The 27,881-nt window shown below is 40.3% G+C and overlaps 1 protein-coding gene across 4 annotated transcripts in view; it reads right to left on the reverse strand.

Moving 5' to 3' along the window:
* Positions 1 to 27,881, reverse strand: part of tpte (transmembrane phosphatase with tensin homology) — a 75,518-nt gene that overhangs the window by 43,850 nt on the left and 3,787 nt on the right. The window contains exons 1-7 of one of the 4 annotated variants that reach the window (XM_080197506.1): positions 27,434 to 27,563; positions 14,811 to 14,896; positions 11,926 to 11,992; positions 11,216 to 11,293; positions 5,508 to 5,555; positions 1,847 to 2,008; positions 229 to 348 (exon numbers count right to left, since the gene is read on the reverse strand). In XM_080197506.1, the coding sequence (XP_080053632.1) occupies positions 229 to 348; positions 1,847 to 2,008; positions 5,508 to 5,555; positions 11,216 to 11,280 (395 nt within the window). In that variant the 5' untranslated portion in view covers positions 11,281 to 11,293; positions 11,926 to 11,992; positions 14,811 to 14,896; positions 27,434 to 27,563. Of the gene's footprint in view, positions 1 to 228; positions 349 to 1,846; positions 2,009 to 5,507; positions 5,556 to 11,215; positions 11,294 to 11,925; positions 11,993 to 14,810; positions 14,897 to 27,433; positions 27,564 to 27,881 lie in introns of those variants that run through there. The other 3 variants (XM_080197505.1, XM_080197504.1, XM_080197508.1) reach the window with 3 other exon arrangements.

The raw sequence follows: 27,881 nt of genomic DNA on the forward strand, positions 1-27,881 counted from the left end.
CTCTCTTTAGCCCCAAGAGCTCTCCAATTTCTTCTCGAAATCACAACATTTTGGCCTCAACTATTTCCCATGGTATCCAATCAGCTCCCATTTTGATCAATGTTTTCTGTACAAAGCTTTGGTGATTTAAAGAAATATCCCATAAAAATAACGCTACGTGAAAAACCACACAAAAAGTCTTTAAAATTCTGATTTTAATGACATTGTATGGTTCAATGCGTATCATACCTGGGAATGAGTGTTGCTCCACTCAAATCAGAAAAGGCATATACCATCGTAATAACCTGGGTAACAACCACAATAACTGCATCCAAAATGTTCAGCTTGGAACGAAAATATACACGGAACCTGTAGACAGATTGAATAAAAAACAAATGGTTCAAATTGTGGATGTGTAAATTTTAGATTTCATGGACAAGTAGTTTTTATTGCAATATACAAAAATGGGGATTCCTTTTTCCCTTTGCTATATCCATCTGAAGCTGGTTTAGCACACCAGTTTGAATTTATTTTCTGAAAGAAAAAGTACAAAACTCCAGGACAATGGTTTTCTTTTTAAAACTCGTTCCAAGTGTTTGAGAAAAAAAGATGTTGCAACCGTGAAAAGTTAAACAAAATCAAAGAATGATTAATATACTACATGCAGAGAGAGAATATGCTTAAAGTATGCCACCCTTTATTCACTATGACTGCACAAGAGCAATGCTATTTTCATCCCTTGCCAAGAACTGCCACTTCACTCCACCTTTCTGATGTGGAGATGCCGGTTTTGGACTGGGGTGGGCACAATAAGAAGTCTCACAACACCAGATCAAAGTTCAACAGGTTTATTTGGAATCATGAGCTTTCAGAGTGCTGCCCCTTCAACAGGTGAGTTCTCTAAAAGCTCGATTCCAAATAAACCTGTTGAACTTTAACCTGGTGTTGAGAGATTTCTTACTTCATCTTTAGTTCATTAAAGAACACTGCAGCTGCCACTCCAATGCACTGTGGGGACCAAATGGAGATGGAGAGATTGCTTTGCTAAACACCTTTGTTCAGCCTTCAATGATTTGAGCGTTTGGTCACTTGTCAGTAGCTCTCCATCTCACTCTTAGTCTGACTGTCAGACATACCTTCAATGAAAATTAGTGTGCAACTGCTTCAAAATATAGATTCCAAAAAGGACTTGGGCTACAGTTCAGTGGGAACTAACTTTCACGTCACCCAATTGGGGTGGCACAGTGACACTTCTGTCTCAGGTGACAGGGGCCTAGGTTCAACTCCCCGCTTGGGTCACTGTCTGTTCAGAGTCTGCACATTCTCCGCATGTCTGTGTGGGTTTCCTTCGGGTGCTCCAGTTTCCTCCCACAGCCTGAAAGGTGTGCCGGTTAGGTGCACTGCCATGCTAAAGTCTCCCTCAGTGTACCTGAACAGGCACCAGAGTGTGGCAATTAGGGGATTTTCACAGCAACTTCATTGTAGTGTTAATGTGAGCCTACTTGTGACAATAAATAAACTTTAAACTCTGGAAAAATCAATTTTTCCATGATCCCATGTCAACGTCATCCAGCATTACATTCCTTTTGTAAAGGGATCATCAATAATGGTACATAAAAAATATGCAGAACCTTAATGATATTTTCATCAGTATGGAAATACTGAATTCTGGATTGGATTGAAGATGCAATAGCTTCATGTAAAAAAAAGTTAGGCATGTAATCTTTTGGAAATGGATTTAGTTCAATAGCACTGAGGAGCTGAGATTTATTTGCAATGGTAACAAGATGCCGGTTTCTCAACATTTGGGCACAGCAAGATGACACATTAAAATTACAAATCTCAATGAAAAATACCAAGCTCTTACCCTTCGACAAAGATCCGAAGAAGAACATCAATAGCAAAGAAGAAGGAAATAGCCAATGAAACTCCTACAATTCCATGCCTAAAAGGCTTACTTTTATTTGCTGTCGACAAGTCCACGATTACAAGAACAACATCAACAATAATAAGAACGATACCAAAAATCCTGCAGACAGAATGGAAAATATGAAATTAGTCAAGTTTGGATTTTCTTAAATACTTGCAGATTCTATTGAATGCAACGCAGGAATTGTGGATTTTGCAGGGAGACGGGAGTAAAAGCAGTTAGTTCCAGTTGGAAGCCAGCATCATTTGAAGAACACATTGGCTGAAAAGGCCTTGTTCAGTGTCTCAATTCCCATAAAATAAATATCACAGATAAAGACTGCCCATGTTCCAATTACAGTTTTTGTAGCTTGTTCACTCAAAACTAGGCTGCAGCATAGACCAGGCTAAGAAATTAAAAAAACCAAACTTTTCATTCAGTGAATGGAGTTGATGTCTTATGTGAGGCAGTGGCTTTTGCTCTCAGTCCTGCTTTAAAAAAACTAGCATAACACACTGCAGAGTGATAAAATGGATAAAACATGGACAGCACAGCGGCACAGCTGCCTCAACACCAGGGACCCGGATTCAATTTTGATCTCAGGTGACTGTGTGTAGTGTTCGCATGTTCTCCCCATGTCTGCATGGGTTTCTGCTGGGTGCTCTGGTTTCTACCCACAATCCAAAGATGCACAGGTTAGATGGATTGACCATGCTAAATTGACCCTTCGTGTCAGGGGGATTCGAGGGGTAAATATGTGGGGTTGCGAAGTTGGGCTGTCGTCAGTGCAGGCTCAATGAACTGAATGACCTCCTTCCGCACTGTAGGAATTCTATGGACTCTTCACAACAGCTTGCCACACCATTTTGGCATCATTTCAAATAATGAAAGTAATTGTGTGTTGATGCAAATAAAAGGAAGTGCCCTTTATAATATTCCATCGAGTGCACAATAAGGGGCCAATGTGTTTCACACCCAAATGGAATATATTTGATGTGCCCCAGTTGTGGTGGTTTTATAATGCATACACTTTGATAGGAGCTAGGCACTACAGTACCACACCTCAATGCTTTAGAGTAACTTGAGACCTCAGACTTCTTTGGCCAAAATTTAGTATAAACAAGTGTCTCTATGACTTGGCGGCTGACTGTTATGGTATGCAGAAATGAAAATTTGCATCGAGATATCCTAAATCTCAAACAATATGCCTGTCCCTCATTCAAATGGGGAACTTCACTGGAGTAGTAATCCAGAGGTCCAGCCTGATTCTCTGGGGACACAGTTAAATCTCATCACGGCAACTGGTGGAATGTAAGTTCCATTAATAAATTTAGAATTGAAAGCTGGTCTCAGTAATGATGGCCACAACAACCATCATCAATTGTGTACCAGATAGGTACACAACCAACCATTAGGGAAGGAAATCTGCCATCATCTGGTCTGACATGTGACTACAGCAATATAGTTGACTTTTAACGGCCCTTAAAAATGCCTAATCATCTGTGTATAGAAAAGAGCCAGCATTGAGTCTGGATGACCCTTTGCTAGTTTTTGTTTCAGATTCCAGCATCTGCAGCATTTTGCTTATATCTTTGGTTCGAGGGTCATTAAGGATGAGCCACAAATACTGGCCTTGCCAGTGATGATTGTATTCCAGGGAGGAGAAAAGCCAATAGAGGATTGAAAATAACATTTTCTCACCACCTAACTCCAGTTAGAGCACTTTGTTGAAGATTCACCTCCGTAATGTCACACTCTTCACTTCTGCACTGCTGAAATCATCCACTCCTTGGTTACCTGCAGACTCATTATTCCAATGCCATTCTGGTCAACTGACTCCCCCACAATTCTGAGCTGATCCAAAATTCTGCTGCTTGTATCAATTCTCATTCACTCATGATCCCAAATAGTGCTCAGGGTCCTACATGTGCTCAAGGTCCAACAATGCCTGCATTTTAAAATGCTTTTCCTGTTTTTTTCAAATCTTATCACCTTGCCCTTTTCTACTTTTGTAACCCCTACAGCTCCACCTTCCATTCCACCATCCCCTCAGACTTCAGAGAACCACATTTTTCTCCAAATCTGGCTTCTTCCTCTGCCTTGGTTTAACATCATTCCATCATTGGCCTTCAGCCACTTGGCCCTAAAGTACTGCAATCATATGCCTAAAACTCTATCTCTCACCTCTTTGACCAAGCCTTTGGTCACCTGTCTCAATATCTGCGGTCTTTTGGCACAGTGGGTAATGTCCCTACCTCTTGAGCCTGAAGCTCCAGATTACAGTCCCCATCCGCCTCAGAAGTTCAGCCAAGCAGTGTACATTCATCATGCAGCCAGAGGGTTTGCGTTATACATCCAACACATGCCAACGGCAGACAATAAATGGAGAGATTTCAGGTTAGCCATGTGATGGAACCTTTAAATCTTAATACCCATAGCTCGAAGGCATTAAAAATGCATGTTGCCACAGCAACTTGAGAATTATAACACCAAACATTTTGATGGCTATGTCATTCTTTGTCTGAAAATGCTCCTTTGACACATCTTGGCAACTTCAGGTGCTACATAGATGCAATCCATTGAAGCACAGCCAAAACATGAAGGTGAAAAATCAATGCCATCCAGCAGCCAGACCTGATGCTCTATTTCTGATATTTTAAGAAGGTCAATTCTACTAAAATTATGTCACTGCTTTATCTGGTAGGGTATAGTTATTGATCAGGAAGCTTCTTGGCCTTTTGGCCAAGATCAAGCCCAAGATGGGGGTGCAATGCCTTATTGTATCAGCTTGGATCTTGTTTTTTTTGGGCACTTTTTAGTGCTTTAATTCTAATCAACATAGCCAATTCAAAGCCAAGTACAATCAGTCCCCACATGAGGGGCAAACAAGTTCCAAACTGACAGGATGAGGCATTGCACCCCCTTCTGGGCTTGATCTAATGCTTCACCTTAGCCCAAAGGCCAAGATGGCTTTGAATTGTATCAGGCAAAAGTTCAACCACATTGGCTACCTTGATCCTTTACCTTAGCTTAGGCAAACCACAACTGCAAGCGTCAGTACACCCCCAGTGCAATGGATTAGCCTCCTCCTCTGCCCGATCGTTGACTCACTCCTGCCAAGTATCTTGTATATCTCTCGTGTAAATTGGAGTCGATATGAATTGGTTTTTGGAGCAAGCAACACCCAATTTGTGTTGGCTTTGTAACTTAAAGAATGGAGCAAGTTTTTTTAAAACCACATTTTAACACAATTGTCACAAAGATAGTGATGTTCCACAGCATAAATTTACAAGAAGCAAATGAACTTGTGACAAAAACCACAAAAATGCACTGAAAGGTACATACAATATAGTAACATTAAACCTTGTATAAGAAAATGTCAAAAGATGATGATTCTAAACAGTTGAAAAAGGCCAATTTATTTAAACAATTGGTGGTTTGAGGAAAAAAAAATGAAGGTTCTAATTGTAAATCACTTCCATATCATCAAGGCCAGGATATTTACAAACTGGGCCATTTAAAATCAAACCTTTACATGAAAGGTTTATTTTAAATGCAAGACTAACAAGCATACAGTACACTTAGCTTCAAAACATATATAAAAAGATGGCCTACTTACCGAAACCAGAAGGACATTACATAAGGTGCAATTATTTTCTTGATCTGACTGCAACAAAAAAGTATACAAATTATGCATCAAATACTTCCATTATAATAATTTGTGAAATAGTAACTTACAGATAGTCAACTGCATTATACATTAACATTCTTAAAAAGTACAAAATTGCACCAGTGAACACTTGCGCTATTCCAGTCAAAAATATACATTACAAAGTAGCACAAGACATTTCAGTCCCAACTTATACATATACATTATAAAAAAGGTTCATCAAAATTATACGATAATTATGCCAACCATCAATCTTTTACAAGGGAAGGAAGGCATTTTCCCTCCCTATTGGATAACAAGACAAAAAAAATCAAATCCCAATAAGGGATCAAAGACCCAATGTTATTGGTAACAAATAGAAAGCAGATGCTTTTAGACACATTTGGTAATGTGTCAATACATCAAATTAAGTCAAGTTTTAAGTTATGGATAAAACCTAACAGGGAACCAGGAATTGTGTAACAAAATAGTTAAAATGCAGTTTTTAAAAAAATACTTCAAGAATATGGCTATGCCTGCATACAAAACCATAAAACAGGTGTAAAAATGGTTGGGCAAAGAGCAGGGAAAGAATGGGGAATATAACATTCATTGTCAAGATCCCATTCAAACATTATTCTTGCCTTTATGGCTATTGGAAATACTAACCACATATTGCAATATACAAATTATTTTATGACCTTCCACATGCAAGTTATTTTTGAAAATGGAAATGGGTCAGAATTTTTAAATGTTTAAATGCTAAAAGGTGGTTTGGACAGCAAATATGTTGATATTATAAACTTTCATTATGCTCTTGGAAAAAACTCAAGTGGATGGAAAATTGCCTAATGGCAAAAGTCAATAATTCCAAAACCACCACTTCAAAGATTTTTAAAGATCATGTTAAACCAACATTTCCCTTTCCAAGTATTTGAATAGTGCAAGTAGCCAATATTTAGGTCTAATGATAGAAAAACCTGCACTAGACATGCAGATGTCCTGTTACTTGACAAGTTCTGACTGGGTAATATTTTGTTTGGGGATATTAAAGGTTTAGAATTGGAGGTAGCTTAGTACTTTGTTTAAAAATACAAATCCTGTTTACATAATAAAAGCAATCTTCAAACGACACTGCCTATTAAGGCTGCAATGTTTCGCGCATGTCTTAATGAAAATATATTCAGAATATTTGCCCCTGTGAATTACAAAAGCAGATTAAAACACTTGCTAAACTTGAAGCTAATTTCCCTGTGAACTATTAGATACCTGGACATTGTGATTAATCAAATTTAATAGCACAAGCAGAATGATAACATATTTTAACACACTATATTGGCTGTTAAAGTAGTTGTACAAGTGTCATTTTTCACAAGCCCTTTAATACCTTCAACTTTAAAAACAAATTCAAGCCTTTAAAATTAAGAAGTTCATATTGCACCTGGGTTAGTGAAAATTAAGAAAATTCTCCAAAGAATATTTGTGAATCTGTTACACTTTTATGCTAATCAGACAGCTTCTTGGTCCACTTTTTTCTAGTTTTGGAATTCAGATTTCCAAATTGCTACGGTGGGATTTAATTTCATTGTCTCTGGATAAGGAATTCAAATTACTGAACTACTAGTATAACCACTATGCTATTGTACCCTGATACAAAAAAGGAAGGAGAGATCTTTGCTATTTTGTCATCATATTGAACATGATTTCCAGGGGACCTAATGACTATTGTGGCAAATTCATACAAAATATACACAGAACTAGAAAGAATCATATCAGTCCTCAAGCTAAATACACTTTTATTCATTCAAGGGAATGTAGGTGTTCAGTGGCTGGGCCAGCATTCATTGCCCATTCCAAATTGCCCCTGAGGTGGTGGTGGCGAGCTGCCTTTTGAACTAATATCTATGTGAAGGTAGATCCACAATGCTATTAGGGAGGGAGTTTAGTGATTTGCACAGTGAAGGAGCAGCAACATTGTGGCCAAGGCTTTCAAAGCAGAACCACGAAATCCCAAGGGTTCTGGATCTTAAGATTCAGGGTAGGCCATTTAGGAAGAAGATGAGGAGACATTTTTTCATCCAAAGAGTGGTGAGCCTGTGGAATTCATTACCACAGGAAGATGTTGACACCAAAACGTTGAATGTATTCAGGAGGCAGCTAGATATAGCACTTAGAGCGAATGGGGAGAAGGCAGGATTAGGCTATCGAGTTGGGACGATCAGCCATGATCATGATGATAGTGGAGCAGGCTCAAATGGCCTCCTCCTGTTCCTGTCTTGTATGCTTCAATGACCCAGAATAGCAGTTGATACTCTTATCTTTTAAAAGTTACCAATGTTCCCTTGCTTTCCAAGATAATGTCTCTCCATGTGAAGTGGAATTAAAAGCCAAATGGATAATTGAACCAGTCACAAAATCAAATACAAGACCAAGTTTCCATTATAAATTCCCATGCCCACATTTATAATGGAAAAAGTCACAGCGTCCTACCATTGGCAACACTGTAGTTCTAAACGACAGAGGACAGAGAGGCAGAATGTCACCACAGGATGTTACATTTGTAATGGAAAACACTGGGGAGGAAGTACAGACACTTGCCTTTTCTTTTGGTATTAATACATGTCCCATTAGCAAAGTTAAACATCATATTAACCCTGACCACATGGACCAGCAGTAGCATTGATCTAGGCCAGACAGCATCAAGTGACTGGGTTAATGCAAGATGCCAAGATACTAGGGCCAAAATATTGGAGCTCCAAAGCTCTGCACCCTTTTCAATAACCACAAAACAGCACTTAACCATTGCAACAGCAATTCCTTGAATCAAAACAAAATTGCAAGTTTTAATAATGTATATATAAAAAAAAGAAAGTGCTGGAATACACTCAGCAGATCAGACAGCACCTGTGGAGACAAAAGAGTTAACGTTTCAGGTCAATACCTGGTCAGAAACAAGATTGTCTGGCCTGAAGCGTTTCTCTCAATGCTGTCTGCCAAATTATTATTGGCTTGTTTGTCCAATTCTTTACAGCCTTGGTAGCATCTTGGCAAACTTACAATATTTTACCAAGCATGCAAGAGGCACAATAAGGCAGGATCATTGACTGCAAATACATTAAAAACAAACATATCTCCCACTGAATTGGTAGTTTCAGTGAACCTCAAGAAAGAAACAGCCATTGCTCACAACACAAAGTTTTGACTTCTCATGCTCAGGCTTCTACACTCTTCAGGACACAGCTTCAAAGAATGCAAAGGGAGGTTTGAGATTGAACGCCAACTTCCAGTTAAAAAAAATTTACATTGCTCTCAGCAATTTTCAAAATCAATTTTACAGTAGTAAGAAAAAAAACGTGGTTATAGAATTCCTACAGTACAGGAGGCCGCCATTTGGCCCATCATGTCTGCACCAACCACAATCCTACCCAGGACCTATTCCTGTAACCCCACATATTTACCCTGTTAAACTGACCCTAGTGTCAGGGCATTATCAGGGCCAAAATCAACCTAACCCACATATCTTTGGACTGTGGGAGGAAACCCATGCAGACATGGGAAGAACATGCAAACTCCACACAGGCAGTGACCCAAGGCCAGAATTGAACCCAGGTCCCTGGTGCTGAGGCAGCAGTGCTAACCACTGTGCCACCATGCCGCCTCTTGATTCAACTGAACTCCAGCATTTCAGCTTATAATCTTGGCAGACACCAGTGAAATGTTAAAAAGGTTGCTGCATGGTCAGAGGTATCAGATTCAAAAAAAGACATTGCCTGATTCGAGCGGCTTTTGGTTCAATATCTTATTGTACAATTCAGAGAACAGGAAGTCTGTCTGGTGTCTTGGCCACTAGTTGTCTTCTCAATTAATTCCACGTGCTACTTGTTGGACCTTGCTGGGCATAGAACCAACTGCACACCAGGATAGTTCAGAGTTTACTGGATGGGGAGCCAGTGTAGTATTATGGAAATTGCAAGTTTTCTTTGCCATGTGTTGAATTTTGGCAAGGGGAACATTGCATTGTTGACAGCATTACATGGTGATCCACTGCACCATTTTCACAACAGACTTGTCTGTTAGGATATGCTGATGGGCAATATATATTTTTAAAATAAGATACAAGTAGTAGTGTCTGATCCAAGACAGTTCTTACCCAGCCATCATATAACAAAAAGGGCTTTGCACTCCACACAAAAGAATAGGTGTTACCAAAGTTCCGCACTTCTCCCAACAGAACTACATGTTGACGTGCATCCATCCATGCTATTGCTCTATATGGAGAGCTGTAGCAGTGCATTCATTTTATAGTTAGCTGTACCCCTGCCCACGCCCCACAAAAAGTACACAAGGGAGTATAATCCATCGGAGGGCTCAAATACATGCACCATGTTGCAACATCTGAAACCTAGCAGCCAATGGGTACACTTAATTTGCTTCAAAATACATGTCCTAAGGCTGTGGAATGGTTTATGATATAAAAACAAGTTTTCTTTTAAACTAATTTTAATTGCCCAATGACAAATTAGCAACTGCATTTAGCAGAGGGGAGCAAGCCTAACCTAATGTTAATTCCACCTAACTCCAATATGACACATGATTCCAATAACAAAACTAAACTTGATGCTTTACTCAGAATTACCTTTGCTGGGCAGAGAAACATTGATTAGCTTTCACTGTCTGACTCCAATAATGTTCTCACAGTACAGGAACAGAAAGGTTCAAGAATTGACTTTTACCAGTATACACAAGCTCTCCAAGCCTAACAAAGACACAGATATTGATATTGTGTGAACAAGCTCAGGATAACTCAATAACTCAAGCTTCTGGGTTTCTACATATCACAGCTGACCAAGACAGCATTGAAATCTTATTTGCATTACTCAAGCGCAATATAGAACTTGAAATCAGTCCACCAAAAATAAACAGATCCTGATAGCACTTGTCAAGTTCAAAAGAGAAACAGAGCCAGTTCATATACTAGCAGTCCCTCTTCATGCTGCAGAAGCCATGGCTCAGTTGGTCACATTCTTGCCCCAGATCACAAAATTCTGTGTTCAAGTCCCACTCTAGGGCACAAAAACCAAGGTGGACTCTCGAGCACAGTACTGAGAAAACAATGTGGTATAAGAGGTGTCATTGTTTGGGTGAGACGCTTAACTGAGGGACCATCTGAATGGATCTTTTTTGACATCCAACAGGATTATTTCAAAGACAAGTAGGGGAGTTACCCAAAAAGAGTCCTAGCCAAAATTTATCCATCAATATCATAAAAATACAGATTCTGAACATGATCAAATGGCTGCTTACCCTCCTCCTTTCCTACATTATAATAGTGACTACACTTCCAAAAGATGCTGCGAGACATTCGATGGTCATGAAAAACACTACGTAAAGTCTCACTACTTTATCAGTAATGTTTCCAAATGTTAAATATACAAAAAAATAAGAGTTTTCACTGTCTATCAATGGCACAAGTCATCCACCCTTCCCTCCCACATATAGGGAAACTCACGCTTTGCTTTGAATACAAGAAATTCTGTTTTGCATTAATTCTGCTGCCTTCATTGCACAAAGAAGGCAAGAACACTATTTCAAGACATTATTTCTAGTTGATACTAAAGGACTTTTATTGCCAACACATTTTGTTTAATAATTTATATTAAAAAAAAAATCACACTTACTTATACCAGGTGTCTGGTCCAATACATTCCATTTTCCCATCATCTATTTGCACTTTGGCTTCCATGTCATCACTGAAACTGCAGAAGAATAATATCAATCTTCTAAGTATTGATACAGCCACTGTTATACAGTCTCCGGTGTGATAAATACTTCAAAAATTAATAGCAACGACAACTATGTAGCCGGGTCAGAAATTTGTGCCAAGATACCGTGTGCCTAAGCCATAAAAATTGCAACGGTCTTTGACCACTTTACAAACACAAGGGCTTTACATTGCAAGTAGTGTATGCAAAACAGCCAGGTGCTTTTATTATATGCAAAACAGCCAGAAGGAAGCACGTGGTAGCCTTGTTCATAATGGATTTTACTGGCAATCTAGATCCACAAAGTCAAAAAAGGGAAGCAGACTGCAAGCAGCATTAATACATCAATTTTAAATAGTTTAATAGGTTAAGCAAATTAAATGCCAGAGGCAATGAGTACTTAGGGATTTGAAACACAATTATGGATTTCTTTACCATGCCCATTGGGATTTGTTCATTACTGAAGTCTGGAGCTAAAGCCAAATGGAATGGAGTACGTGTGCAACATTAACAGCACAACAATCCCATGTTAAATTGGGAAGGTTAATAATAAACCAAACAAGGACTTGAATTCCATAGTCACCACACAAAACCCAATCTCAAAAGGATCTAAATTACTATCTCACCTTTTTAAGTTTCTTGGTCACAATAGGTTGTTGTATCGCTCAAGTCAGTCATCAGATCTAAGCAAGACTTGGTGTACAATAAACAAAGAGGGGTTGGACTTAGTTTGGGGAAAAACAATAATCAGGTGTCCTTTGTTGTTCATGAAAACTGGGCAGCACATCCAGTTTTGGTAGAACAAGCTTGTATCTCATGGAAGATTAAATTTATTTTTTGCGACATTCAGTCACTGATGTGGGCAAGTGACCACCATCTCAAAAAATTAGCTCGCTAAAGTCACTTCTCAAGCCAACCACTAGGAGGTGAGCAAGTGCAACCTAGGGCAACTTAGTTTTTTTTGCAAGGCAAAATCCCATGACTACTTTCCAGCCTCAGCTGGCCTGTCACTTCATAAGAGGAGAGAAAGGGAATAAAGTGTCAAGTTTCATCTGAAGAGTGAAATGGATTCATGAACAGCAACAGAACCAATGTATTAGCAACAAGGTAAGCAGTTCTTATGGTCAGTTAACATGGATTTCATACATTCACTAAAAAAAAGTACAGCAACAGCCACTTCTAGCCCTCTTACTGCAGGCATAAGAGGAATTGGATCAATTTTTTTCAGATAGATACGTGAAAAATATTGAGTGCTAAACCAGGATGACTTTGCAAACCCGGTGGTCTTATCCTGAACACTCCTCCCTGCTCCCCCCATCAATGCAAGTTGATCTATTCCAGCAGTTAGTTACCTATCCTTTTCTTATTCCTTTGCTAACGGGCCTCATTCCTGACAAAACCTAGCAACATACACAAAAGCTGTTATACACACCGGTTTATTTCTGGTTCTTTTGAACTTGCAATCTGATCCATTGCCGGGGGGGGGGGGGGGGGGCGGGGTAAGGTGGTTTGCAAAGACAGGGCTGGGGAATGAGCTTATGCAGAAGTGTGCTAAGGGAAAACATTTTATCACTGCTAACAGCACAAGGAAATTAGTTTCAGGTTAAAAGCCTTTGTCAAAGGGTCATCTAAAAAACTTGAAACATCAGCTCTTTTCTCTCCTTACAGATGCTGCCAGACCTGCTGAGATTTTCCAGCGTTTTCTCTTTTTTGAATTTGTTTCAGGTACTGCTCTTTGAGAGCATAAAATGTCATGCTGGTGTTTGAATGGGGAAGCAGTGGTCTAGTTGTATTATCGCTAGACTATTAATCCAGAGACTCAGCTAATGTTCTGGGGCCTCTTGCTCAAATCCCACCACAGCATATGGCAAAATTTGAATTCAGTAAAAGATATCTGGAATTTAGAATCTACTGATGACTATGTAACCATTGTCAGAAAAACCCAACTGTTTCACTAATATCCTTTGGGGAAGGAAATCTGCAGTCCTTATCTGGTCTGGCCAACATGTATCTCCAGAGCCATAGCAATGTGGTTGACTCTCAACTGCCTTCAGGCAACTAGGGATGGGCAATAAATGTTGGCCAGCCAGCGTTATGAATAAAAAACTCTGAAGATCTGTGATTCTATTTGTTAGAATGAACCTATAGACCAACAATATACAATTACAGGATGCAACATATAAAAGGCAATATTCAGTATTGTTGCACCAAAAAAATGCTAAAATGGAGTGTTGTACAGGGAGAGAAAAATGAAGTCAAAATGAAATTCAGAGTTGAAGCAGCTTTCTTGGAAGTTCTCCACTCAGCTTGATCAGGGAAACTGAACTGGGTAATGCAACCATTTAGCTAAAAAAAAGGCTCACTTTTGAAAAAAAAACTAGTAGTGATAGACTATAAAAAGCTGCACTGGAACACCAACATTCTGAACATCTTGGTTTGCATTTGCATCACTGGGAAGCCAAGACTCTGCTAACCATAAGTCACACAGCTAGAGTTTGCAATGACAAATTGAATATAAAAGATATGTAGGGGGACAGGTATTATTGAGGAAGCAGGGGAGCTGCAGAAGGACTTGGACAGGTTAGGAGAATGAGCAAAAGAAGTGGCAGATGGAATACAATGTGGAAAAGTGGGGAAATGCTCCGGAAATCAGAAGCACAAAATGGACTTGGAAGTCATCATTCAAGACCCTTAAGGTTAACATGCAGGTTCAAATCGGCAGTTAGCAAGGCAAATGCAATGTTAGCATTCATGTCGAGAGGGCTAGAATACAAGAGTAGGGATGTACTTCTGAGGCTGTATAAAGGCTGTGGTCAGACCCCATTTGGAGTATTGAGAGCAGTTTTGGGCCCTGCATCCAAGGAAGGATCTAAGGCCTTGGAAAGGGTTGAGAGAAGGTTCACAAGAATGATCCCTGGAATGAAGAGCTCGTCGTATAAGGAATGGTTGAAGACTCTGGGTTCGTACTCATTGGAGCTTAGAAGGATGGGAGGGGAAATCTTATTCAAACTTGCAGGATACTGTGAGGCCTGGATAGACTGGACATGGAGAAGATATTTCCACTAGTAGGAAAAACTGGAACCAGAGAGCACAACCTCTGACTAAAGGGAGAATCCTTTAAAACAGAGATGAGAAGGAATTTCTTGGCTAGAGAGTGGTGAATCTGTGGCACTCTTTGCCGCAGAAGGCTGTGGTGACCAGGTCATTGAGTGTCTTTGGGACAGAAATAGATAGGTTCTTGATTAATAAGGGGATCAGGGTCCATGGGGAAAAGACAGGGGAATGATTATGAGAAAAATAGCAGCCATGATTGAATGGCAGAGCAGACTCAGTGGACTGAGTGGCCTAATTCTGCTCCTATGTCTTCTGATCTTATACATTATATAAACAAAAGTCAGCTGTGTCTCTAATAAATTCAGTTATTTAGCTCTATGGACAAATTGATAATATTCTTGTATCCATCTTCAGGCATCTCTTGGGAAAAGAACACATTAACCATTCTTTCACTCACCCGTCAACATCAAATCCAGGCTTGTATCTGACAGCCGACATGTTGGCATCATTGATCCCCATTTTGCTGTTTCCATAATCAACACCCTGAGCATCAAAATAGGAGGTAAAAAAAACATATTACAGAAAGAAAGAATTTAAGAAAGTGATGGAAGCAGCAAAATCTGATGCTACTGACCATTCTCACCTCTGCATTGACTTTCCAGAATTTGTGTCCAACAACAAAAAACAATGTGGTTCTTTTTGGAGATACAGGAGTTCAAATGAAAGGTGTTTCAGATCACCCAGAGAATGAGTTGATGCAGCAACATACACTTTGCTTGCATGTCGTGATCTGGAGCTGTGGATAATGAAGTTGAGTGTTCCAACTTTTATTTCATCACTTGGCTGACTAGGAATTGCCCTTGACCATAAGACCACAAGATACATAAGAACATAAGAAATAGGAGCAGGAGTAGGCCATCTAGCCCTTCGAGCCTGCCCCGCCATTCAATAAGATCATGGCTGATCTGAGGTGGCTCAGTTCCACTTTCCTGCTTTCTCCCCATAACCCTTAATTCCCTTGCCTACCAAAAACCTATCTACTCGTGCTTTAAATATATTTAGTGAGGTAGCCTCCAGCACATCAACAGGCAGAGAATTCCAGAGATTCACCACCCTTTGAATGAAGAAGTTCCTCCTCAACTCCGATCTAAACTGCCCTCCCCCCCTTATCTTGAGGCTGTGCCCTCTAGTCCTGCTGTCCTTTGAGCGGGAAGAATCCTATGATTCTTCCTGCTCAGAAGAATTTGAGAGTCCTATGAACCCAGACCCCAAGATCCTTCTGATCTTCCACACTGCTAAGAGTCTTACCCTTAATATTATATTCCATTTGACCTGCCAAAATGAACCACCACACACTTATCCGGGTTGAAGTCCATCTGACACTTCTCCGTCCAGTCATGCATCCTATCTATGTCACACTGCAACTTCTGACATCCCTCCAAACTATCCACAACACCTCCGACCTTCGTGTCATCGGCAATGGATGGAAGGCTGGCTTGCGTGATGGATTGGGCTACATTCATTTTATAGTTCTTTGCAGTCTTGGGCAGAACAAGAGCCATACTATGATATAACCAGAAAGAATGCTTTCTATGGTACATTGGTAAAAGTTGGTGAAAGTCGTAGCTAACATGCCAAATTTCCTTAATCTTCTGAAGGAGGGGGCTTTCTTAACTATAGTGTTGGCATGGGGTGGTGACACAGCGGTATGTAGTTGGGAGAGATTGTCCCCCTCTACCTTTCCACATCCCCACAACAGCTGATGAATCATGTCCATCATGGCTAATGATCAACCTGACAGGAGCAGAATTAGGCCATTTAGCCCATTGAGTCTGCTCCACCATTCAATCATGGCTGATAAGTTTCTCAATCCCAGTCTCCTGCCTTTTTCCCTGTAATCTTTGATCCCCTTACCAATAGCCTGGCCTCCACAGCTTTGTGGCATGAAGTCCACAGATTCACCAGAAAAATTCCTCCTCATCTCTTATTCTTATGGCTTACCAGAACTGAGTGAGGGAAAGATGTGCAAGTCGACCAACCTATTTGATCAGGCTAGGAATGCACTTGCCATGGGCATCAAGTCCTAGAATGGGACTCTATTCCAAAGTTTCAGGCTAAGAGGCTAGAACACTGTCCATTGTGCCACAAGCCGATAATATATTGATTTTTTTATTTGAGGGCATACGTACATTACTGATTTGAAAAGAAAGCTTTAATTTTTCATTAGGCTTTAAGTGTGGTATGTGTCGGGGGGGGGGGGGGGGGGGGGGTGCGCAGGTATACAGGATTTGGTAGTTAGAGAAGTGGAGCTTGACAGAGAAAATAGGAAAGGTTGCAACAATATTTATAGTAGAAGGAGGTGGGAATTTGAGACAACTCAAATGGCAAGAGCCATCAGAGCTGGAGCGAAGACATTATTATAGTTATGGGTGGTAGAGATTGGAGATGGAAGATATTGAGCGGGAACAAGAGGACAAAGAAGCCTTGAAATATAGCAAACAGGCAAAAGATTTTGAAAAAGCAGTGGTAGGAAGCAAGCAGTTAGTACTGGGTACTTGAAGATAGCAACGGAAATTGGAATGAAAAGAGGGGCAGAAAGAGGCAACTAACTGATCACAGCTACGTTACCCAAAGTCTAGCCAATGTACATGACAGTAACTCATTTGAGTTGCGGTTCAGGGAGATTGAAAACAGACTTCATTAATGCTGGCACTCAGATTAGGTTCAAAGATTAACTAGTTTAGTGCAGAATAAAAAGGGAGAACATAAGAAATAGGAGCAGGAGTAGGCCATCTAGCCCTTCGAGCCTGCCCCGCCAGTCAATAAGATCATGGCTGATCTGTCGTGGCTCAGTTCCACATTCCCGCCCTCTCCCCATAACCCTTAATCCCCTCGCTTATCAAAAACCCATCAACCCGCGTCTTAAAAATATTTAGCAAGGCAGCCTCCACCACTTCAATGGGCAGAGAATTCCAGAGATTCACCACCCTTTGAGTGAAGAAGTTCCTCCTCAACTCCGTTCTAAACCGCCCCCCTTTTATCTTGAGGCTGTGCCCCCTAGTCCTACTATCCTTTCTGAGCGGGAAGAGTCTCTCCATCTCTATCCTATCCATCCCATTCATCTTATATGTCTCAATGAGATCTCCCCTCATTCTTCTAAACTCTAACGAGTACAAGCCTAGTTTATTCAGCCTCTCCTCATAGCTCAACCCCCTCAACTCCGGCATCAGCCTAGTAAACCTCCTCTGCACTCCCTCCAAGGCCAAAATATCCTTGCGTAAGTGCAGCAACCAAAACTGCACACAGTACTCCAGCTGCGGCCTCACCAATGCCCTATACAGCTGCAGCAAGACCTCCCTACTTTTATATTCAATCCCCCTCGCTATGAAGGCCAGCATCCCATTCGCCTTCCTGACCACCTGCTGCACCTGCAGGCTGGGTTTTTGCGACTCATGCACAAGGACCCCGAGGTCCCTCTGCACTGTCGCCTGCTGCAGTTTTTCGCCACGTAAGTAATAGTCCTTCCTACCATTATTCCTACCAAAGTGGACCACCTCGCACTTGCCAACATTAAATTCCATTTGCCAGTTCCTGGCCCATTCACCCAGCCTATCTAGATCCTTCTGCAGACTCTCCACACCCTCCGCGCAATTTGTCGTTCCACCAATCTTGGTGTCATCAGCAAATTTCGACACCGTACACTCGGTTCCCTCCTCCAGATCATCTATATAAATGGTAAATAGCTGAGGCCCCAGCACCGACCCCTGGGGCACTCCACTTGTCACCAACCGCCAATCCGAATAGCACCCATTAACCCCCACTCTCTGCCTCCTATTTGACAACCAATCCTCTATCCACGCTAACACCCTACCCCCAACTCCATGCCCCCTTACCTTCTGCAATAACCTCTTGAGGTACCTTGTCAAACGCCTTCTGAAAATCAAGACAGACCACATCCACCGGCTCTCCTCTGTCCACCGCCCTAGACACATCCTCATAGAACTCCAATAAATTTGTCAGACACGACTTCCCCTTAACGAAACCGTGCTGCGTCATGGAGAAGGGACAAGAAAATAAATAAAAGAAATGCACTCAGCACTAATACAGTCCAGAGGTCACATGAAGCTACTGTCATGAAGAGGAGACTAGGTGCAGTATGGGGAAATAATTTTTGGTAGTGTTGAGGTACTGAAGATCCTGAAGGTGAACAAGGCACCATAATAAATAAAAAAAAAAGAGGGAAGAACAGCCACCTGAAGAATCAGTAAGGGTCTGATTTCCACTTAAAATACTTGTTAACACTCATTAAAACATTGCATTTTGATAGCTTGCACTTGCCCCAATGTTGTCTGCATCAACTGCGCATGACATGGAAGCAAATTTCACGCACAACTTGAGACATTCTCAATCTTACATCCAGTTGAAGGTCAAGCAGTGAAGAGCTCCTCAACCCCAACACCAATAATGTTTCTCCCAGAAATTGAGGAATTAAGAATAAATAACCTAGACTATGAATCACCTTGTGTAATGCAAATATTATTGGAGCATATTGCGTTTGTCTGTGGAAAGACTGTGCATGTGCAACATCTTTAAATTAAACTGGGGACAGAGTGTCTATGGAACTGAGACTGAAGCAGCTAGTTGCTAAAAGTAGGTCTTTGAAATTAATAGGGCCAGGATGGATATTCTGCAAATAAAATTTAACATGGATAGAAGTGTGCATTTGGATTTTCAAGCTGTTAAAGTTCAGAATTTAAAACAACAAGTCATAATAAATAAGGCAAAGTGAGTCAATTTTACCTTACCCAAGAGAAATGGCCATAAAAAAGGAGAATACAAAAGGTTTTTATGTTCTGGGAAAGATCGATCAAGGATGGATAAGAATAATGACTTTAAAAAGATTTTTAAAAAATTATTAAAGGACTGGTATATATGAACACTGGGATTGAACTGCAGAGAGGTGAACTGAATAGTTTTCACCCACCCCAGGGAAGTGTTATGAGCGAGAACCTAATGCAGAGATGTATCTTTTATTTCGTATAGTCGGTCTGCATTCTTCCCATAAATAAATTCACACTTCCTGGCATTAAATTTCATCTGTCACCATCAATAAATGTGTATTGTTTTCAAGTTCTACATTATCTGCCTCATGATTCAATGCTTCATCGTCATTACCATTTCCTATCACTCAGCCAATTTTGTATCCATGTAGCTCCAGTTCCTTCTATTCCATGAGCTATAAAACTTTGCTCACAAGTCTGCTGTGTAGCACTTTATCAAAAGTCTTTTGAAGTCCACATACACCACAAAGCATTCCCCCATCCCAAAAGTTCCATAGTTAAACACAATTTTCACTCAACTCTGTGCTGGCTTTCCTAAATTAACTCATATTTGCCAAATTGGCCGTCAATTCTGTCCCAAATTATTGTTTCTAAAAGCTTCCCCATCAAGGTGTAAACTGATTAGTTGCTGGGCTCATCTAATCATATACAGGGCATTTTGGACAAGTTATATAGCCCATTTGCCCAAACTGCTGATGACATCACAGGAAGTGCCCCCATTCCACTAGAAGGCTGCTATGAATACACAATATTTTCCTCCCACTTTAAATTTTAAAAAATCCCAGACACAATAAACAGTATAATAAATCAATGAATACAGCAAATCGATAGGTCAGATGTTCCAGAGGCCATCATTCAGTGAGGTTGTCAGTGAACAGACATCTGCTTTGTAGTGCTTCTGGTATCCTTGGGTTGGACGTCATCCATAGTTGCCTTGACCGAAGTTGACACAGTGTACAGAGGTTGCCTCTCTGTCTGGCTCTCAACTGAAGTAATGCTTTCCCCAATTGGTTTGATTAGCATGAAGCTCTTAGGGAGGTCTAGATCATCTCTTGGCACAGCTCGATATGGACTCTATTCTCTGTCTCCTCCACACTCCAGTTTGCACAGTGTGGCAGATGGTCCAAGATGGTGGCAGGTATCCACTTTTCATTTGTGGTATAAATTTCTTGGTGAAAACATGATGTCTTGCCTGGTTCTCCTGCTGTGACCTGATCCTTGATTTTTTTTTAAGAACTGCCCAAGATAAAAAAAATCACTGTGCGTATTGGTGGTTTATCCATTAGCAACATCAGAAAAACTTGGGTGAGCGTGTAGTATTCTTGAAGACAAGCAGGGATTGGCTCAACCATCTAGACGATGAACCTTGTTCCCCAATTACCTTCAAGTGTTTCATCGTCTGTACAAAATGTTCTGCAAGCCCATTTGTGGCAGAATAAGGATCAGATGTATTGAATCTGTTCGACTTCAAGTTGTGTACAAACTCTTGCAAAACGAACTGCAGCCCAACATTTTCATATTATTCTGGGTGACAGAACCTGCTGAAGATTTCACCCAAGCTTTCCAATGACATCAGGCCATTCCAGATGAGTATCGGATAGAATGAGAAACATACACCATTCAAAACAGTCTGGCATAAACCAACATGTCACCTGTTGTCAAGCCTCTTCATGGATGGGATGGTTCCAGCTTCCGTACTTATGCACAAGACAAACACATTCTCACCTTCTCTGCTATTTCAGCATCTAGCTCCAGCCATCTTGTTCAGCTTTGGAATACCACAAGTAGCCTTTTATGTAATTGGTTCTGGGGAATGAGCATCATTCCACCACGAGGAAGCAATCTGCCCGAACAGATACCTCAGTGGAACATGATTTTAACTCAGGGTTTGCTCCGGAAGATCTGGTCTTGAAGCACTATGTCCACAACCTCTGACAGGTTTGACTGATGATAGCGATTGTGTATGTTTGCATTGACAGCAGTAGTGCCTACTGGCAATGTATTCTGCTCACTGCCAGTGAAGCAATGAGCTCCAAAAATTGTTAGTGAACAACGGTCCGTCAATAAGTAAAGAGAAAAGCCCTATGATTCAACCTGCACACGACTGATTTAGGCATTATTCAAGGTCCTTGACACAAAGGCTATCGGCTGCTCTTCACTTGAGTATTATGTGGGAAACTATGACCCAACCCCATGATGCATCATATGCTAACTGCAAGGGTAAATTTAGAGGAAAATGTGTGAGGTGCTTGGAGTGGAGTTGTGCCTCTGAGTCACCTTCAGTCTAATATTTGCTCTCACTAATCCATTCATTTCCACAGGTTACTTTGACACAGCAAATTGCACAAGCCTTTTAGAATAATTGCCAGATTAGGGACAAATCTTCCATTGTAAATTTAGCAAGATAAATTGGTACACATTGAAGTGCAGGTGTCTCAATTGCTTTGACCTTCCCTGGGCATCAATGTCAATCGAAGATTGGAAAAAACGCAAAAAGGATGTTGACGTCATCCTTAATCTTCCAATCTCTGGAGTGTGGCACCTAGGCTGCAGAGATGTTTTTCCTCATTCTTTCCAGGGATCACAATGTCATCCAGATTAACATTGGACTCTGGTCAAATCCATTTAAAATTTAATCCATAGCTTGTTGGAATAATGGCATGAAAGTGATGCCAAATGGCAATCAAGAACTGTTGCAAATCCTGATCCACGTTCATCTGAAGATCCTCCAATCAACCCAGCAAATAAGTTATCTGCATGCAGTGTAGGATTGGTGACTAAGAATTAGCATAAATGCATACAGACCTGTCTTTTTTCAATCATTGGCATGGTTGGATTTACAGCTTCAAGGATCCTGTTCTGACCAGCTGTTCTAATTCTGCCTCTACCTTGGATCTGATTGTAGTACTGACATAAGCTTTAAACATCTCTCCTTGATCTCTAGCTCACTAGTGAAGACAATGGCATGTTTCTTCAAGGTTTTGGATAGGCCTGAACATTCAGAATTTGCCTGATACTTACTTTGGCCCTATTTAATAGGATCTTCTCTAGCTAAGTTCTTCCTATTAGTGCCAGATAATGCTTCAAGTATGTATAAAGGACTGCAGCCTGTCCTTCAATTGTTAAATCAATATGGCCAAATAAAACCACTTCCTAGTGTAGGTTATTAAACATTATCTTTGATGACTTCAGAGCTTTTCTTGATAGGGCTTCTGGTGCCAATGAGATGGCTGCCCTAGTGTCCACCTCCATCTTCACCAACTGTCCATCCAGTAACAGAGTGACCCAATATCAGTTTGGTGCACCAGCAATAGCCAGTACATTTAGTGACAGTTCATCTTCAGACTGTGAATAGAGTTCCTGCTCATTCCCTTTCTCTATCACATGGACTCTATTTGGTAACTTTTGCCTGAAAATTTCCAACAAGCATGTTCAATGTGGCCCTCTTTGCAACAGTTCCAGCGCAAAGTCTTTTGCACACCTATGGAAAGTGCAAGTCTGTGTTTGGGCAGACATCTTTCAAATTCTAGTGCTCAAACTCAACTGTTGAGTTTCTTTGGTAGTTAATTTTAGATACAGAACTTCAAAAAAATTTAAAAGGTCAGATTTCTTCTGGTTAACAATCGCTTTTGAATAGCCTTGCCCCTTAAACCACAGACATATCTCTGATGGCATCATTTAAAACATCCCCAAATTTAGCTGACAGCCAGTCTTTTCAGGGTAGCTACAAACTGTGTAAATGGATTCACCTTCTGCATTCTAAACCTTTCTGTGATGACAAGATTTCAGTGAATAGCGAAACCACAATATTTTCACCATTTCATCGTAAGTTTTCATGCCGCACTTTGCCAGCTGTACCAGATTCCTCGGGAAGTTAAAAATGTTGTCCCCTCCCCACCCATTGTACTCAGGAAAGTTGGGACTACACTGGAACAATTCAACTATGAGCTCCATCACTCTGTATTCTCAAACAGTCCCTTGCACCAAAAACTCCTGCCATTTTTCACTATGGAAGGATGTACATATGTACTTTATGCCATAAACTTTTAACACTATCTTGCTTCCTCCCCCCCCCCCGAAAACGCAAGATACAACCCGAGCTCAGCCCATCACAACATCCCCAGCTCCAAATTTGTTTTAGGGTACTTGCTACCCATGGTGCTCTCAGTACTGAGAAGGATAGTTTGCGCAAAGCAGAGCACTTGGGAGACTGTTTCTTTCCAAAGTTGTTTTCTTTGGATTCCACCCTTGATTCTGCAACTGTTGTTTATCCCCCCCTCTCGACAGCTTTCATATAGTGATGATATTTATTTTTTTATTTCAGGTGCCTACGTATGCTGTTCATCGACCTAATCGCAAGTCTACAGACCCCAGGAGGTTCAAACAAACGAGTTTTATTGAGAAGATTAATAGGCTGCTACATTCCATTGTCCATTTACCCACACAAATAGCTGATGTTACCACATGATAAATGCCCCTGTTCTGCTACAAGGCTGCTAGTAGGAAACATTATGAATGCACAATATGAGTTTTTTGTTCAATTTAATTAAACAAAACATAACCTTAAACCTGGCACATTACAATCAATTCACCATTGAGAAAAATGTAAACTAACATTACTTCATCTAACCCAGCACTTCCACACAAGACAATTAAAAAAAAAATCAAGCAACAGGATTGGGAGGAAATTAAAAAAAGGACAAATGCTATAAAAGAGATGGGAAAGAGGCACACACCCTTACATACACTTGTGTTGCACGTTCTACAAAAAGCTTGTAGAATTAAAATCAGACATTACAGATGTGATGAGGAAATTAATTTGTATCATGTTTCTTGCAAGTGGTACGCTTAAAATTCAACTCAGCTAAGCTTGATGCCTGCTTCTGAAAGTAGCGAAGAAGTGACTCTCTGGAGCTGTCAGAAGACAGATGTCTCTGTCTCTTCTCCTCCAGAGCTGTTCAAAAAGTGCTGGGACTCAACCACAAGCACACAAATCTAGGATTTGCTAACTGATTTTGAAGAGTTCAAGGCTGCAAGAGGAACAGTGCTTCCATTGGAATTCATCTGGCTGGGTTAGCAATTAAGAAATGTACTTTGTAATGTTTAAGCGTTATTCAAATGTTAATGTTAAGCTAATTAATTTGTTATTTAATGACACAGTTTAACTATAAAGTTTGTTTTGATACAAGTTTCCAAATTGTCAACAGAATCAAACTGAATGAAACATCATATCCTCACACTGATACCAAAATAGCAAAAAGTTAAGATCTAGCCTCACCCCAAACAACTTGGAGTTTCTGATCCATTTCCTGACATGGAATCTGTATATTTTTGGAATGACTCCGATTTAGATTGAAGTATACAAGTTAGAAATTTCATTAAGTTTCCATAATACTTGTGCCAATAATTCTGTAGAGGATGACATTGTTAATCCAAGGGCATAAAAATCAGGCTGCAAATGTTACACAATTATTTCTCATGGACAATTATCTGTTTATCTGGAAGCCCCAGAATCAAAAACTCAACCTCCAGGGCTGTGTGAAACGTATCTTTTCCACTGTAAGGATGCCCAAGTAGCTTCTAATTTTGACATAAGTCTAGATACTGTGGGTATCAACATCCATTACCAATATATAATTTAATGGAGATATGTCAGGGTCCATCTTGTGTCTTAAGCTTGGCTGATATGCACAGTGAAGAATTTTTAGTTAAGCCACTTTCATTCCATTACATTATGATAACAAAGACTATAAGATGCACACAACGATTAAAATGTATATACAAGAAAGGAAGGATCTTACTCATAGCCTGCAACATGTACTCCTTAACTTGAAAGGCCATGGAATATCATTTATTAAAGATGTGTACAAGTATTTGCCATTCTTCAATACAATACTCACTGTAGTGCTCAGTTACTAGACCATTTCCATCAGCCCGGACTTTACACTCAATTACAATCTGTAACCTATTACTAATGACATTCAGCTGATGGATCTAAATTGTTGCCTTCCATGAATCTCAACAGCCATGACATCAAATGTTTTTGTAGAGTTATTGAAAGTCACCCTCAGTATGGCAGGACATATTGGGCTCTAATGACCTTCAGTTCATCTAATTTAATCAAAACCCTTGCACCTTTGCATTGTCGCTGAAAAATCTTGAAAGAGAGATCTTCACTCCATCATAGAGCAAGGCCCCAGTGCGTTTAGTTGCTTCCTTCACTTTTTAACAACCTTTGAAATTATGAAAATGCATAATTACGGCCCAGGACTATTGGTGGTCCCTGGCCCTAAAGCAAATAAATGATGTGTCCTTTCTAATTTAATGCACCTGGTTTCATTCCTATGTTAAAAAAACATGGTGGCCAGCTTTCAAAAATTTTCGCAAAACAAATAATCCAAACATTTTTCCTCAGGCTTTGGTTCTCCAAATCATCTAGACATTCCGACATGTCAAGCAGTTGCCTTTCCATGGATTGTAAGTGGGCTCCTACCAAAGTAGTTGCATGTTCCATAATAAAATTCTCTCCCAGCTTGTCAAGCCTTTTACCAATATGCTGCAGTTCTATTGCATGAGCACTGCTATTTCGCACTAACAGGCCAAGTTTCTCATCAATGACCTTGATAATATTGGCAGTCGGTTTCAAAGTGCCAGGTCAAGAGTTGACTCATTTGCCAAGTTGAAGGGCCCACCCCAGTTGCTTTGGACTCCTCGCTCATCATTAATCTTAATATTTCTCTACATTGTATCAGCAGCATTTGACCAAAAAATCTTCCAGAGGTACAATATGGAGTTTTCATTCCAGAATTAGTCAAGTACAATTTGTATGAATACAAATGAAAGGGTATCTTGCCGAGTTGTGCTAGAGCTCACAGATATTCCCACGCTTGCATCATATGCCCCCCACCCCACAGACCTGGTCTTCTACCCCGACCCAGTTAGCATCTTGATTCATAAAGACATGTACAAGAAAGACAAAAATATTAATTTAACATCTCAGCAACATACTGCCTCTATGCAGAAATCTTTTTTGACCCCATTCACCTTTTTTATCACTCATTGCAGAAAGCTTTTGGATTCTATTTTATGTCAGCTGCCAATCTCTTTCATTCTCTTTCACCCTCTGAAATTTATGTTCAGCTTGATTCTTGGCTGCATTTGCAATTGGTCATAAGGACACATTTTCTTCTGTTGCAATTTTTCTCTTTTGTCACGCTGTGAGCTCTGGATTTGTTAGCCCTACATTTTTCCTTTTGTAAGAATACACCTTGTGCCCAAACTGCCCCTTTAAGTTGTTCAGCTACATAGTCTTGACTGCCAACCTTTTCTTTCAATAATTGCAAGGAGGAAGCAACTGACAGTAAGCTCTATCCAAACTGTGGGCAGACTGAGAAATTTGCTTCATTATGTTCATCTGCATAGTACGCTTAAATGGAGATGAAGTTTCCTGCGTGTTGGTTTAAAGCAACTGGTACAGCATTTTTTAAAAATCAGAACTTTTACACTGGAATGCCAAGACAAGCTCAGCATTAAACATCAGAGAAAAAAAAACAACAAAATTATTACCTAGCCAAAGGCACTGCTCGTTAGTAACAACACAAAACAAGTACTTGCCCTGGCCAGAGGGTAAAATATTGGCGTCACACTGGTACATTAGCACACTGTGGGAGGTCAAGATAGCATCCATAGCCATATCATAGAATCCCTACAGTGCAGGAAGCGGCCATACGGTCCATCAAGTCTCCACTGACCACAATCCCACCCACAACCCCACACATTTACTCTGCTAATCCCCTGACGCAAGGGTCAATTTATCATGGCCATCAACCTAACCCATACATCTTTGAACTGTGGGAGGAAACCCATGCAGACACAGGGAGAATGTGCAAACTCCACACATATGCAATTGTTAAAATTACCTAACCTGAAGGAAAACTTGAGTCAAACGTTAAATCCTCTGTCCTGCCTATCAAGAGCTGCAAAGAACTGTGCTAGCATGGGAGTAGGATTTTAAAAAAATTTAAACCCCTTTCATTTCTCCACAAGTTAATACATCTGGATACAATCTATTCCTTCAGCACATATTCACATTATCAAGTATCCATGTCATCATACTTCCTGGATCACAATATTGCTAAAATTTGTGCTAAAAATCTGTACTCAATTCCTTTAAAAGGTCTGCAGCTGAGAAAAAACAGTTGTGGTGGCCAAAGGTGCAAAAGGATTTTCATGACCTTACCCATTTTAAGTGTTTTCAACAATCTGGAGTTTCTGTCAATATTCAAATCCCGGCCAAAACCATCAGTTCCCAACCTTAAAAACTCAAAGCGTAGTCTCCATAAAAAAAAAAATCACTGTTATGCCGCTGGGAAGGTTTGCATCAAGTATTAAGTTGGCTTTGAGACTGCATCAGCATTTTGATAGGGCAAAGGTTGGAAATAACAAAAAAGAAAGACCTTGCAGCACACATTTATAAACCAGTCCTGTTTCTCCTCCCCAACCCCCTTAAAAAGGATTGCAGACGTAGCACTTCCCAAAATTTCCTCTTCACATTTGCTTGGTCATGATTTCAGCTGACAACTTCCTTCTGCAAACATTTCCTTCGCTCGTTTTTTTTTTAGAAAGAACAAAGTCAGTACAATTTCAAGTGGTTACAGGCTGGCAAATGTGCACTATCCTTTGCTCAA

Source organism: Carcharhinus amblyrhynchos, chromosome 10, assembly GCF_965287045.1.
Source record: "Carcharhinus amblyrhynchos chromosome 10, sCarAmb.v2.hapA, whole genome shotgun sequence".
In the NCBI taxonomy this organism is placed as follows: Eukaryota; Metazoa; Chordata; class Chondrichthyes; order Carcharhiniformes; family Carcharhinidae; genus Carcharhinus; species Carcharhinus amblyrhynchos.